This window comes from Pithys albifrons, chromosome 25 (assembly GCF_047495875.1).
Source record: "Pithys albifrons albifrons isolate INPA30051 chromosome 25, PitAlb_v1, whole genome shotgun sequence".
Taxonomy (NCBI): Eukaryota; Metazoa; Chordata; class Aves; order Passeriformes; family Thamnophilidae; genus Pithys; species Pithys albifrons.
In genome coordinates, this window is record NC_092482.1 from 3445818 (window position 1) to 3459054 (window position 13237).

General features: G+C 47.0%; 1 protein-coding gene across 2 annotated transcripts in view; it reads right to left on the reverse strand.

The window, feature by feature from the left end:
- Positions 1-12912, reverse strand: part of CDC27 (cell division cycle 27) — a 34062-nt gene extending 21150 nt beyond the window's left edge. For both annotated transcript variants that reach the window (XM_071577457.1, XM_071577456.1), the window contains exons 1-6: positions 12672-12912; positions 6982-7057; positions 2932-3079; positions 1786-1911; positions 823-920; positions 57-211 (exon numbers count right to left, since the gene is read on the reverse strand). In XM_071577457.1, the coding sequence (XP_071433558.1) occupies positions 57-211; positions 823-920; positions 1786-1911; positions 2932-3079; positions 6982-7057; positions 12672-12698 (630 nt within the window). In that variant the 5' untranslated portion in view covers positions 12699-12912. The remainder of the gene's footprint in view (positions 1-56; positions 212-822; positions 921-1785; positions 1912-2931; positions 3080-6981; positions 7058-12671) is intronic.
- Between the last annotated feature and the right edge of the window lie 325 nt (positions 12913-13237).

Here is a 13237-nt window from a genome sequence, read left to right on the forward strand (position 1 = left end):
CAGCTAAGCTGGACTGATTTCAGCAGGTGGGTTTGCAGTGATTCCTGTACACTCACAATGGTGTCCTGGGGCGTCTCCATGAGGACACTCTCGGGCTGCCTGTGGGATATGCTGTGGTTGGACACCAACGTTGTGCAGGTGTTGGGCAGGCAGCTGCTGAAGTTCTGTAAGGATGTTAATTTAAAGGTTTGGTCAGGGTCTGGCTTTTCACCTGTAAGAGGGGAAAGAGATTGAAATAGTTACTCCTGAGTCTGTAGGCTGAGTAGTCAGTCTGAAACAAGGACAGGGGACAAAGAAATCTTTTAAAACATTTCATTTAATCAGAATGGTTTGGCTTGGAAAGGACCTTAAATATTAACCAGTTACAATCCCTTGCCATGTGCAGGGACCTACCCCGCAAGACCAGCTTGCTCTGGGCCCCCTTACACTAAATCTGAGGTGTTTTTCCACTACCAACTCCTGCACAATCAATTTTATTTAAAAAAAACCCCCAACTTATTTTATCAATTTACTCTCAGATCAGAGTTTCCATGAGTTTACTAATTGTAGGCTGGAAAACACATGGTATAGTTAAACCCAAAAATATATAAATAGTGAAAATGGAAGAAAAGACAAAAGTTGTAAACACTGGCCAAGCATTTTAGATTCCCTGCTGCTCAGAAACCCACTCCACAGAATTCTGCTGGCATTTCCCTTGCTGATTTTGGACAAGGAGTAAAATAAACCACATCACAGGTGATGGCAAAACAGAGAGGTTGAAAAAAATCAGACACAAAACAGAGAGAAAACAACTTGAGGAGGAAAAGGGTTCTGCAGACTCACCTATTTCACATAGTGATTCAAAAGGGGACCAGAGGAAAGGATTTAAACTAAGGCTCTTTTGGTAACATTCTGATCCTTTGGCAAGCCGATCTGTCTTGCTGCAAAAGGAATGGAACAGTTCACAGGGAAACTTAAGAACAGCACTTTTGTTCAAGAGACCTTTCCAGAGGAGCAGCTGAACAACAAAAACATGTTGAGAGGCACAGCAACATTCCTCATTTTTCAAGCCACACAGAAATACTGAGTTGCTCTGAAGTTGTTTGACATATTTAGACACAGTTGTCAAAAAAGTTACATAAGCAGGAGAATAGCTTGAGGATTTTGAGCTGGGGGAGATGCTGCTCTTTGCAACAGTCTGCTCCTTTTTTGCATTTTAAATATTAGGATACTATTTTTGCATACAAATTAGGGGCTAAACTTGAGTATTTGGCTACAAAAAAATAATTCTGGGAATAACTGAGAATAGATATACTAGAGAAGAATCCAAGCAGCCCACTAGGCCTATTCAATCAATCCCATTTACTGAAACCTTTCTGGAATCTGGGGAAAAACAAAATGCTTCGATTTGTCAAATTATTCTGCCTGGCAGAGTCAGAACTTTGATTTGAGTTACAGCCACACATGTGAGAAATACACACAGAAAAATCTAAATGGTAACACTGAGAAATGGGCCTTGAGAGTTTTCCTTAGGGAAGAACACAGAGCAAACACAAAGGTTTAAAACCCAGCAAGACCCTGGGAATTCATGGGAAAGAGGGATTTGTGCTTTTTTTATCAGGAGTTTTGGGTGAAAAACAAAGCATTGCTGCATTCCCAAAAAGGAGGTGGATTCTACAACTGTCATGCCCCAGAGTGGTGTCACCCAGAGACTGGTGTGTCCTGAAAATATATTTGATTAAAACTGGGCTTGGCCAAGTAAAAACTCCCCAAGTTTTATTGGGCAAAATAAAAAAGCAACTTTACCAGTAGACATGTCCCAGTAAGGAGAGTGTAAAGCATGCAGAGTCACCAAACTCCATAACAATGTCATCATGGCTTTTCTGTTTATTCAACACTCCACCAGACAAGATCTGCTCTCCTTCTGCAAGCCTTTTTAAAAAACAAGAAGTTTAAAGGGGGTTACAAGGCTCACAGTATTGGCAGTCCAGTGTTTTCACCCTGCTGCAAACAAAAACAGAAACCCACTGTCAGTGCTCACAGGTTTCAAACCACAGATCAGCTCCTGCAAAGGAATGGGCAATAATTGATGGATTTCAGGGGTTCAGGGCTCTGAAGATGAAAAGTTCTACTGGGAGGGAAGAAAATAAAACCAAACCAAACATCCCACACCACTCCAAAACCAGAGACACAAAATACAGCATGACTTTTCCTAAAGGGATTAATCTCAGGAGGGAGGGCAAGAAGCACAATGTAGAAGCACAAAGTAGAAGCCAAACCCACCCCCCAACTGGAATATCCCATTAAACCATCTCCTCTTGAGATCCCAAAGCAAAACCCAACAGGACAACAAACCACATGGCCAAGATGGTCAGTGGAACACTCTGGGGGCATGAGGGGCCTGTAGCTGGAGCAATTCCAGTAAAAAATGCTGCTGATGGACTACAGAAAACCTGCCAGACAGCTGGACACTGTGCTGTTGTAGGGATTAACCCGATGTTGAATGCAGGATTCTTGGATGTGGATTCCAGACTGGTTTGTTGGGGGTATTTTGAAAACAGAGTCCTGTGTGCCACCTCCTCCCTCACCCCCATTAACAGTGAGTGAGGAACAAGCTCAGTGATTGAGGGAAGTGGGAAACACTTCAGGAAACAGGCAAAGTGTCAGAGAAACCTAAACCCAACCCAAACCCTTCATGAGTCACCAATCAATGTTTTCTCCCTCTACACAGCTTGACAACTCCTGTCTAAGTTATTCAACATCTTTTAGAGGTTTCTGTAACATGGGTTAACCCTTGTTTATCTGAAAGCAAAACACATTCAACTCCAACCCTTAGAGTTGGAGAACCAACAAATTCCCAGTTTATGCAACACAAGAGCTTGCAAAGAGAAATCCAAGCCAAACACCAAACTGCATTTGTAACCCTGGAGGGAACTGGAAGGGCTCACTTACTTGCTGAGGTCCACACAACACTTTGCAAGCAGGTATTTGCACTGGGGGGTGGTACAGCTGTGTCCCTTTAGGAGCCTGTAAGCTTTGTAGGCCTTTCCTGAGCGGTAGTAACACGTGGCCAGTAAAAACAGTGCTTCTTCTGAGTGTACTGGGAAGGAAAAAAAATATTTATATTTTAAAAAAATCATCAGTTAGCTGTTCATTATTTTAATACAAAGAATTTAGAGGCAGGGAGTAAAAGCCAGCTGGGACAAGATGGCAGAAAATGGGTCTATCAGAGAAATAAATCTTGATATTCCCCAAACTTCCCAGGCCATTTTCTGGAATAGCCAAACCAACTCCTACTTCCTGCTGCTGGCAGAGAACTTTGATCCTGCTGGATACCCAACTCCAGAAGTGAGTTGCCAGCTGGTTGTGACAACAACAGCAAGACAAGCCACTCCAGAGCCACCTGAATGACCTTCTGGCCACACCAAGGCCTGGCTCAAAGTGTCACCTCTCCTGTTCCTGACCCTTTGCACTGGTTTTACCAGATCAGGGCACTCAGTGCCACGGCCAAGCTCAGCTGAAAAACCTCCACGGGTGGGGAATCCACCCCCTCTCTGGGCAGCCCATTCCAATGCCTGAGCATAAACTCTGGCACAGCCATGGCTGTGGAAGTACAACAGCTTCCAGCAGGAACATCCATTCCAGCCAGTTCTAACTCCAATTTCAAGAGGTCTTTTTGTGTTTGCAGTTTTACTTCTGTTCTTGTTCTGAAGCCCTCGGTGTTCACCTTCACACCACTCAGAGGAGCTGATTTGCTGATTTTAGTGACTATTAAATCAGTTGGGTACCAGTCACCTCTTGCCCAGCTCTGAATCACAGAATCCTAAAATGGATTGGATTGGAAAAGACCTCCGAGATGAGCAAGTCCAACCCTTGATCCAACCCCACTGTGATCACCAGCCCAGGGCACTCAGTGTCATGGGCTGGTGATCACAGTGGGGTTGGATCAAGACATGTTGGATTCTCACTCAGTGCCACATCCATAGAATCACAGAATGGATTGGGTTGGAAAAGACCTCCCAGATCATCAAGTCCAACCCTTGGTCCAACTCCAGTCCCTTTACCAGATCATGGCACTCAGTGCCACGGCCAAGCTCAGCTGAAAAACCTCCAGGGATGGGGAATCCACCCCCTCTCTGGGCAGCCCATTCCAATCCCTGAGCACTCTCTCTGCAAAGAATTTCTTTCTCATCTCCAACTTCACTTTCCCCTGGCAGAGCTTGAGCCTGTGCCCCCTTGTCCTATTGCTGAGTCTTGTCCTTTTTGCTGCCTGCCCTCACTATTTGATTGGGAACCACTCAGATGCTTTATTAATTTTATTTTGGGAATATTTATTTTATTTTGGGAATAGTGATGGGGCAAGTTCTCCTATAACCTGGATGGGACATTGAGCAACCTGATGTGGTGGGAGGTGATCCAGGGGGTGAATGGATGGGATTTAAGGTCCCTTCCCACCCAAACCAGTCTGTGATTCCATAAATCCTCCTCCCAAGGTGAGGATGTTTTACTCCAGCAGCTCACCCAGGTTTCAGACTGAGGCCACACTGCCTGATTTCACTTGTGATTACAGCACAAAGGGCAGAACCAACCCCTGAGGTGACTTCAAATCCTTCCTATAAACTCACAGAGCCTGTAACAGCCATGGGGGCTCAGCCCACTCTTTGCATCTCCCCAAATGTCACACTCAAACCACCCTCACACAACGATGGATTTGAAACCAGAGGCTGTCTCTGAACATGAGCAACTTCAAACTCCAAACAATTAAGAAACCCACAGTACTCTGTTTTTCAGAACACACTATCCTGCAAATAGAATCCAGCATTAAAAGAAAACAATTTTGATGTTTATTCATCTGCCTACAGGGATATCTTCAGAAAAATCAATCAGAGCACTGTACAAAAACCTCTTTGGGAAATCTGCCCAAATCCTTTGCTACACTGAAAACTGACTATTTTAAGTTTGTGTCATCACCCAGACAGTGACAATGGAAACTGAAGACCCAAACAGAGGACATTTTATTGGCCTTATGCAAAAACATCAGAAGATCTTTTTGAAAATTCAAGTTAAATCAATTTTTATCCACTACTTTAACTCAGAGTTCCAGGAAACAACCAAGCCACAGATGTTCCCACAAGGACAGTAATTGCAGGTGGATTTAAAAGACCTTCTCAGGGTGAAATCACCACTGCCAGTGTGGAGACACTGCAGCTTCTCCTCTGCAGATTAACCACCTATTTCAACCAGGAGCCAGGTGCTTTGTTAGCAGTTAATTGCTGGCACCAAGTTCAGCTTCCATGCTGTTCTCTCAGCACTGCTGGTCACTGGAAAAAGCTGTTTGAAGTTCTCTTGCAGAGAATTGTTCTGTAAAGATGTGGCAGTACCAAGTCAGGGATTTTTCTCTTGGCTGCTGCAAAAAGTGGATTCTCTTCATTCCTACACCCTTGGCAAGTCCCTCCAACCAACCATTTCTGTCACCCCCCAAACACTGTGCCCTGGATTATCGAGTTCCATCATATTCTACACAACATTTCACACTGAAGCACCAGATCAAAGATCACAGATTTCATTTGTAACCTTGACATGAGGAAAAAAAGTCTTTTTTAATCCAAGAATTAGGTTTGTGCTTCCATTGTAAAGAAAAGAGCACAGGAAGAAAAGCATGGAAAGCAAAACATTTCACTGCAAAACAGAGCATGAAAGAGCTTATACAGCTTAATTCACATTATAAGCTCAGGTTGTTTAGCATGAGAAATCATATTATGCATTTATTTTAGCTTAAGGGTTTGAGGTATTTTTCCTATTAGTGATTAGGGGACAACAACTTTCAAAATAGGGAAAAGCTGAATTCTTTGCAGAGAGAGTGCTCAGGCATTGGAATGGGCTGCCCAGAGAGGGGGTGGATTCCCCATCCCTGGAGGTTTTTCAGCTGAGCTTGGCCGTGGCACTGAGTGCCATGATCTGGTAAAGGGACTGGAGTTGGACCAAGGGTTGGACTTGATGATCTCAGAGGTCTTTTCCAACCAAATCCATTCTAGGATTCTGTGACTCTATGGATGTGGCACTGAGTGAGAATCCACCATGTCTTGATCCAGCCCTACTGGGATCACCAGCCCACGGCACAGTGAACGTTGTGCATTTCAAGAAGGCCAAGGGCAGGTGCTGCACCTGTGGGGGCAATCCCAGCAGAACAGGACAAGGGGCACAGGCTCAAGCTCTGCCAGGGGAAACTGAAGTTGGGGATGAGAAAGAAATTCTTTGCAGAGAGAGTGCTCAGGCATTGGAATGGGCTGCCCAGACAGGGGGTGGATTCCCCATCCCTGGAGGTTTTTCAGCTGAGCTTGGCCATGGCACTGAGTGCCATGATCTGGTAAAGGGACTGGAGTTGGACCAAGGATTGGACTTGATGATCTTGGAGGTCTTTTCCAACCCAATCCATTCTATGATTCTATGGATGTGGCACTGAGAATCCACCACATCTTGATTCAACCCTACTGTGATCACCAGCCCAGGGCACTCTGTGCCCTGGGCTGGTGATCACAGTGGGGTTGGATCAAGGATTGGACTTGATGACCTCAAAGGTCTTTTCCAACCCAATCCATTCTAGGATTCTGTGAGCAAAGGCAGCTCTCAGTGTCAAGCCCATGTGTAGAATCTGAGAGCTGCACCCACCCAAAGTGCCCTTGGAGGACATGCCAGGCTTCAGGTTATTACAAAAAGCAACACTCTCCCATTTGACACCAGCAAACACATCACTGTAAACATTGTACCTAAACACACAACTCCAAGGTTTATATTTCCAGGGAGGTTTCACTGTAAAATAACTTTGCTGCTGTTGCATGATTCGATTTCCCACCTAATTGCGAGACATTCTTCTGCTTTCCCCAAGCAGAAAGTGAAACTTCATTATGAGAACAGGAAGGAAACAAAGCTTGAGCACAGGCTCAGAAATCCTAAAATTATTTAGAAAAAGGGGAATTAAGTTTATATTTGCAAAGCACATACCTTCTGCATACAACCTCTCTGCGAGGAACACGGCATCGCGATAGGCGTAGTGGTTAAGTGCTTGCCATATAGCAGCCTGCAAGGCAAGGACAGGACCTGGAGTTAGAGGCAGCTTGAAAAATGCAAAATTCATGAGCTCTTACTGTCAAAAGGCGAAGTCCAATTTGGTTTTATGGAGCCATAAAAAAAAAAACAGGGAAGGAGAAACACGTCGGTCAAGTTTGAGCTGTTTCAGGTTCAAAAACCCACCGAACTCGGCACTGGAGTCAGGAACTAAACCAACAATGCTGCTCACTCAGACACAATCCTAAAAACCTCAGAGATAGTGAGTGTTGCCTGGTGCAAAACTCAGCAGGAATGACTGCAAACTAAAAAGAAAACATTAATGAAATATAGAAGCAAAACCCACCCTCCAACTGGAATATCCCATTAAATCATCTCCTCTTGAGACCCCAAAGCAAAACCCAACAGGACAACAAACCACATGGCCAAGATGGTCAGTGGAACACTTGTGTTGATTAAGGATCACAGAATCCCAGACTATTCTGAGTTGGAAGGGACCCACAGGATCATCAAGTCCAACTCTTAAGTCAATGGCCCACACAGGGGATTGAACCCATGACCTTGGTGTTATTAAAACCAAGTTTTAACCAACTGAGCTGATCTCATAGAGAATTCTCCCTCAAGAGGCATCAGTGCTCCCTGAAGGCCAAGATGAACATGATCCACTGCTTTTTGTGGGAGGTTTTATTTGGGTCTTGGCTCATCAGCCACCTCTTCACTGCCACTAATTAGGCTGGTGAAGAAGCACCCAAGAATGAGTGCAATGCAAATTAAATGGACAAACTGACACACAGAGAACAAAACCTCCTTCTGAATTTAGCTCTTGTACCCACACTTGGTCAAACCCAGTTCTCTGCTCACTGTTTTGTTCCTCAAGAACACCAAGCCTGAGGTTGTGACAGCCAATATTTGGAAAGATGGCACAACTCCAGTGGAACACAAACACATCCAGGTGTACAAACTGGGCACCAGCAGAGCAGGTGTCACAATCCATTGGCATTTCTGGCATAATCAGAGCTGTCCAGTTAAAGGCCAGGGCTGGGGCAAAAGGGTTCCACACAAACTACTCAGCCAATTTTCCTCAGATCAGACTAAAAGTCATCTGTTATCTGTAAAAGAGGGGTGAGATGGGAAAAATAATGCCTTTTAAGGTCTGTTCAGCCTTTCCTCCCCACCTCCTACAAGGGCTTGTGCTCTCAGGGTTGGGGTCAGGACAGCAGTTCCTTCCCATCTCGTGTCTCTGCTCCAGTTCTGAAGCCAATTCCCACCAGCAAAGAGCCATTTTGCAGTAGTTTTGTTATTAATGATCCTAAACAAGATCTGAACTCAAAGCACTGTGGTCCAGGATTTCTCTAATATTCACCAGCAACCAAAGACAAGCAGAATTATCTTCTGCTACTCATCAAACACTCCAAAACCTGCAGAAATCTTCCAGAGCCAGAGCAAATACCACCCTGCAAAGCAATTCCCAGTGGCAAAGGCAAGTGCCAGTTTCATCCAAAAAAATATAATCCAAACATCACAGAGTTACATGGACCATATGCTACTTCTTGCAACACTAACTTGACAAACAGGGTGTGAAAACTGTGCGAGTTCTGCTCAGGGGGAGCCCACACAGCGCACAGCAAGAGTTCCCAAGCACCACACACAGTATTATACACCAAATTTTCACAGAGAGACTGTTTGCTCCTTCCCAAGAACACACTTAAATAGCCAACAGGTGCTTTTAAGCTTGTGTGAAAGGATTTGAAAGTATTTAAAAATGAATTCTCTTTGTTTGATCATGACAACACAAGCTCCTCGTTATTTCTCTCTGGTTTATTCCACACTTAGATAAGTGCAGCCTCAGAGTCTGCCTGAACTGATAATTCCCTGTTACTTTGGAGCACTCCCAGGCTGTCTATGGTTCCACAAAAGCTCAGACAGAAGGTCAGGGCTAAAATCTTTCAGGCCATACCCAAGTGAGAGCAGCCCAAGGTCTCCTCTTTCTCTTGCTCCCAGAAGCAGCTCTTCCTTTACCGAGTCACAAGTGACAATCAGATCAATCCAGCCAAGCTGTGCTGTCTCCAGGTACAAAATCCTGTCTTTGCAGGGCTGTAACTCAGCAAGCTTACAAAACAAAGGTGTGGGGGTGGTGAAATCAGGGTCATTTGGCTCCTCAAACAGGAGCAAGTTGCCAGGAACAATCCTGCCAAAGCCTAAGAGGGGACACAGGGGATTTGGGGCCACGTTATAGAAGTTCCACTGCACAGCAGCTCAAGTAACAATCATTGCTGAGCAGAGTCCCAGCCAAGGCAGAATGGGCTGTGTAACAATATCCCTGCTACAAAGCAATGGTCATTTTGCAGCCCAAAAGGTGCCTCATACCCTGAGCTGACCAATGTTGAAGTCTGAAGCCTCACATACACTCTCCTAAAAGGGCAGGAAGAGGACAGGAAGGGAGCAGGGAATCAGCCATAGCTATGCAGTGATTTTCCATGAGAACAGATGTTCAAACTATGTGCCACAAAAAAGATTTCTTGTGCACCTTTCAGGACAGGAACATTCATTATAGCCAGGTGAGGGTTGGTCTCTTCTCCCAGGCACTCAGCAATAGGACAAGGGGGCACGATGGGCTCAAGCTCTGCCAGGGGAAATTGAAGTTGGAGATGAGAAAGAAATTCTTTGCAGAGAGAGTGCTCAGGCATTGGAATGGGCTGCCCAGAGAGGGGGTGGATTCCCCATCCCTGGAGGTTTTTCAGCTGAGCTTGGCCGTGGCACTGAGTGCCATGATCTGGTAAAGGGACTGGAGTTGGACCAAGGGTTGGACTGGATGATCTTGGAGGTCTTTTCCAACTCAATCCATTCTGTGATTCTATGGATGTGACACTGAGTGAGAATCCACCACGTCTTGATCCAACCCCACTGTGATCACCAGCCCAGGGCACTCTGTGCCCTGGGCTGGTGATCACAGTGGGGTTGGATCAAGGGTTGGACTTGCTGATCTCGGAGGTCTTTTCCAATCCAATCCATTCTATGATTCTGTCTCTTTAGAGCACAGTAATTTAGTTTGCTCTGCAGAAGCCCAATGCACCTACATGGCATTGTTGGCACTCAACAGTGGCTAAACCACAGCAGAAGATGTTCCCACCCCCATCCTCAGGGCTACATCACAGACAGGAGGGAAGCTGGAAGTGACTCCAGGTGTTATCCAAGTGTCCTCACAGACCAGATGAACCTCCAGGTCCTAAACACTCAGTTTAAAAATTATTAATTTGCAAATGCCAAATAGACAAAGAATTCTGTCTACCATACCAACCACAGCCCTGCAGTAAAGAAGCCTCAGAGAGGAGAGCAAGAAAATAAAATCACATTCAGACAGGTCCAGAAATGCCTGTGCATTGTCCAAGTGTGGCTTCATTTCCAAGCCAAAGAGCTCTTAAGACATCCATTCTCTTCTGACAGTTATACAGCCTTGGAAATTATTTTCAAAGCTTTTTAGGCTGTATTGCCATGCTAAGCAGATTTTATCATGATTTAAGATGTCTTCAGGGTGGGCAGAGGGGAGGGAGAGCTCTGGGTGAGCTGTGCTGCAGTTCCCAGTCCCCAAACTCTGCCCACTGAACACACACTGCAGGTTTGCAGCCAAGTTCCAGCCCCATTCCAGTGAGTCAGGGCAGACGATCACCTTGAACAGCTGAATTCCAAGCAAAGTGCTCATTTTGTTTCCAAGATGTTTTTCAGAAGTATTTGGAAGGCATCCAGCCTGTTCCTCAGCACATGGGATACAAAGTTTTATGTTGGAGCTGGAGGGTTTTTAATCCACCACATCAGGGAGTGCAGCAGAGAGATGTGAACTTTGGCACTTTGTTCATCTTAAAGAATTTAAAAAAAAAAAAATCACAAAAAACATAACCAGGATGCCTTTTGGGATGTTAATTTTGTGTAATTACAGCACAACATTTGTAAGGCTGCAGAGATTCTGTTATTTATCTATCAGGCTGTGGGAGATAAATAACATCACAGCTCTAAGGATGAAAGGATGGCATTTTTTCCTGGAATGCTGAGCCCTGTAGACATCTGAACAGGCAGAGAGGAAAAATCTCTGCAATGACAGAAATGAAAACTAGAGTTTAAAAAATTAGAAAAACAGAGCTAAGTACACAAACTTCAGCTAAATTAGGAACTCAAGTGAAAACTAGTGTTTAAAAATCAGAAAAACAGAGTAAGCACACAAACTTCAGCTAAACTGGGAACTCAGAAATGTACAGGGCTTCACTTAATCACCAATAATTCCTACACTTACCAGTGGAAGCCACAGCAGCAAAGCTGACACCAGCAGAACCACTGCTAAAGGAACAACTTGGCATTTAAAACCAAAATCTAAATAGATATATTTAATGTAGCAAAGCCTCACCAACACATCCGAGCTGTTAAGAATGCAGAATGGCAGCACAGAGGTCTTTTCCCTGCTGAAACATGAAAACCAGAGCCCACTTTTCCACCAGAGAGCTCTCAGAACAACACATATTTTCCACTTGGCCACTCTAATTAGCACAGCACCGGAAACATCCAATATTGTTTCCTGTCATTCACTCTGCAGTGCATTCCTGCCTCCTCTCCTATTGTAATCCCGTGTTTTCCAGCTGGTACACAACACCCAGCCCAGCTCCAAGGGCAACACTGAGGCTGTGGGATGACAGGAGAGGGACCAGGTGGCCAAAAGCTTTTCCAGCAGAGCAGTGTCCCTTGTCCTCAGAGGGGACAGGAACAGTGGTGGCATCAAGGGCACAAACCCCTGGTCTGCCAGAGTGCCCTTAATGTCACTCAGACAAGTGTTTTTTCAGACAAGTGGATTGTCACTCAGACAATCTTGCTCAGACAAGTGGTTTTCCACAGGTGAAGATTTTCTTCCTCTTCCACCTTTTCCTTAAAGGAAGAGCAGGAATTGTCACTATGTTCATCACAATTGTGTTCTGCCAGGAACCTCTTGCTGTAACTAGAGGAAAAACACCTAAAACATCCTGTTAAAAATCTAAAAATAATTCGAAAAAAAAAGGGAACATGAACACGATGACTGATTAATGAAGATCATGAATAGCTAGAGAACAGGCACACAGGAACTGCGGGAAGAAAAAGCAACTCTTAATTCTGTGAATCACGTCTTTTGGATGGGAAGAGCAGGAAGCCCATCAGCGAGACTGAGACGTGGTACAAACCCTAAATTTATGTATTTTTCTTCCCCTCTCCCAGGTCTCCCCTAAAGGCGACGGGACGGAGGAAGGCACGTCCTTCCCCACCGCGGCAGCCGAGCACGCCGTGAGCATTTAAACACTCACGGCAGCGCCCGCAGGGAGCGGAGCGAGGCAGCAACAGGTCCCGGGGGAACGGCGGGGAGGCCTCTCCGGGAGCCCGGCGGGCCGCGGGGCACCGGGGCGGGCACGGCCGGGGCCGGCCGGGCTGGGGAGGGAACGGGGAGGGAACCGGGAGGGAACCGGGAGGGACGGAGGGAGGCCGGAGGAGCCGGAGGTCCTGCGAGGCCGCGGCCGAGGCGCCCCCGGGGGCGGCCCCACAGCGGCGGGCGGGGCGGCCTAACCCGGGCCGGGCCGGGCCGGGCCTTGGGGCCTGAGCCGCCCGGGGGTCGGTACCTGGACGGGTTCCTGCAGCACCGTCATCCTGCCCTCCCCGACCTCCGCCTGCTGCTGGCCGAGCCCGAGCGCGGCGGTGCCGGCGGCGGCGCCGGAGCCGGCCCAGCTCACAGCGAGTCCCGGCGGGGCCCGGCCCGGCCGCGGCTCATTTGAACCCGCTCCGACCGTTACCGGAGCGAGCCAGGCCGGCGGCGCCGAGTCCGCCCGAACCGGCGGCGGAAACTGCCGAACCGCCCGCCGGAAACACCCGAAGGACTGGCGGAAAGAGCCGAGCGCCGGCGGGAAACAGCGAGGGAGCCGCGCTCGGAGGAGCCGCCGGGACGGAGATTGCCGAAGATGTCCGAACATAGACGGAGATGGCCGAGCCTAGACGAAGGTGCCCGAGCTGAGCCGGAGATGGCCGAGCCGAGCGGAGATGTCCGAACACTGGCGGAGAGGGCCGAGTGAGGACGAAGGTGTCCGAGCGTGAGGGGGAGCTCCCGGCGGGGTCTGGCCGAGCCCGTCCAGGCCCTTCGGTGCCCACGGGATGTAGAAATTTGGACTTTGTGCCTCCAAACAGGCTCTGG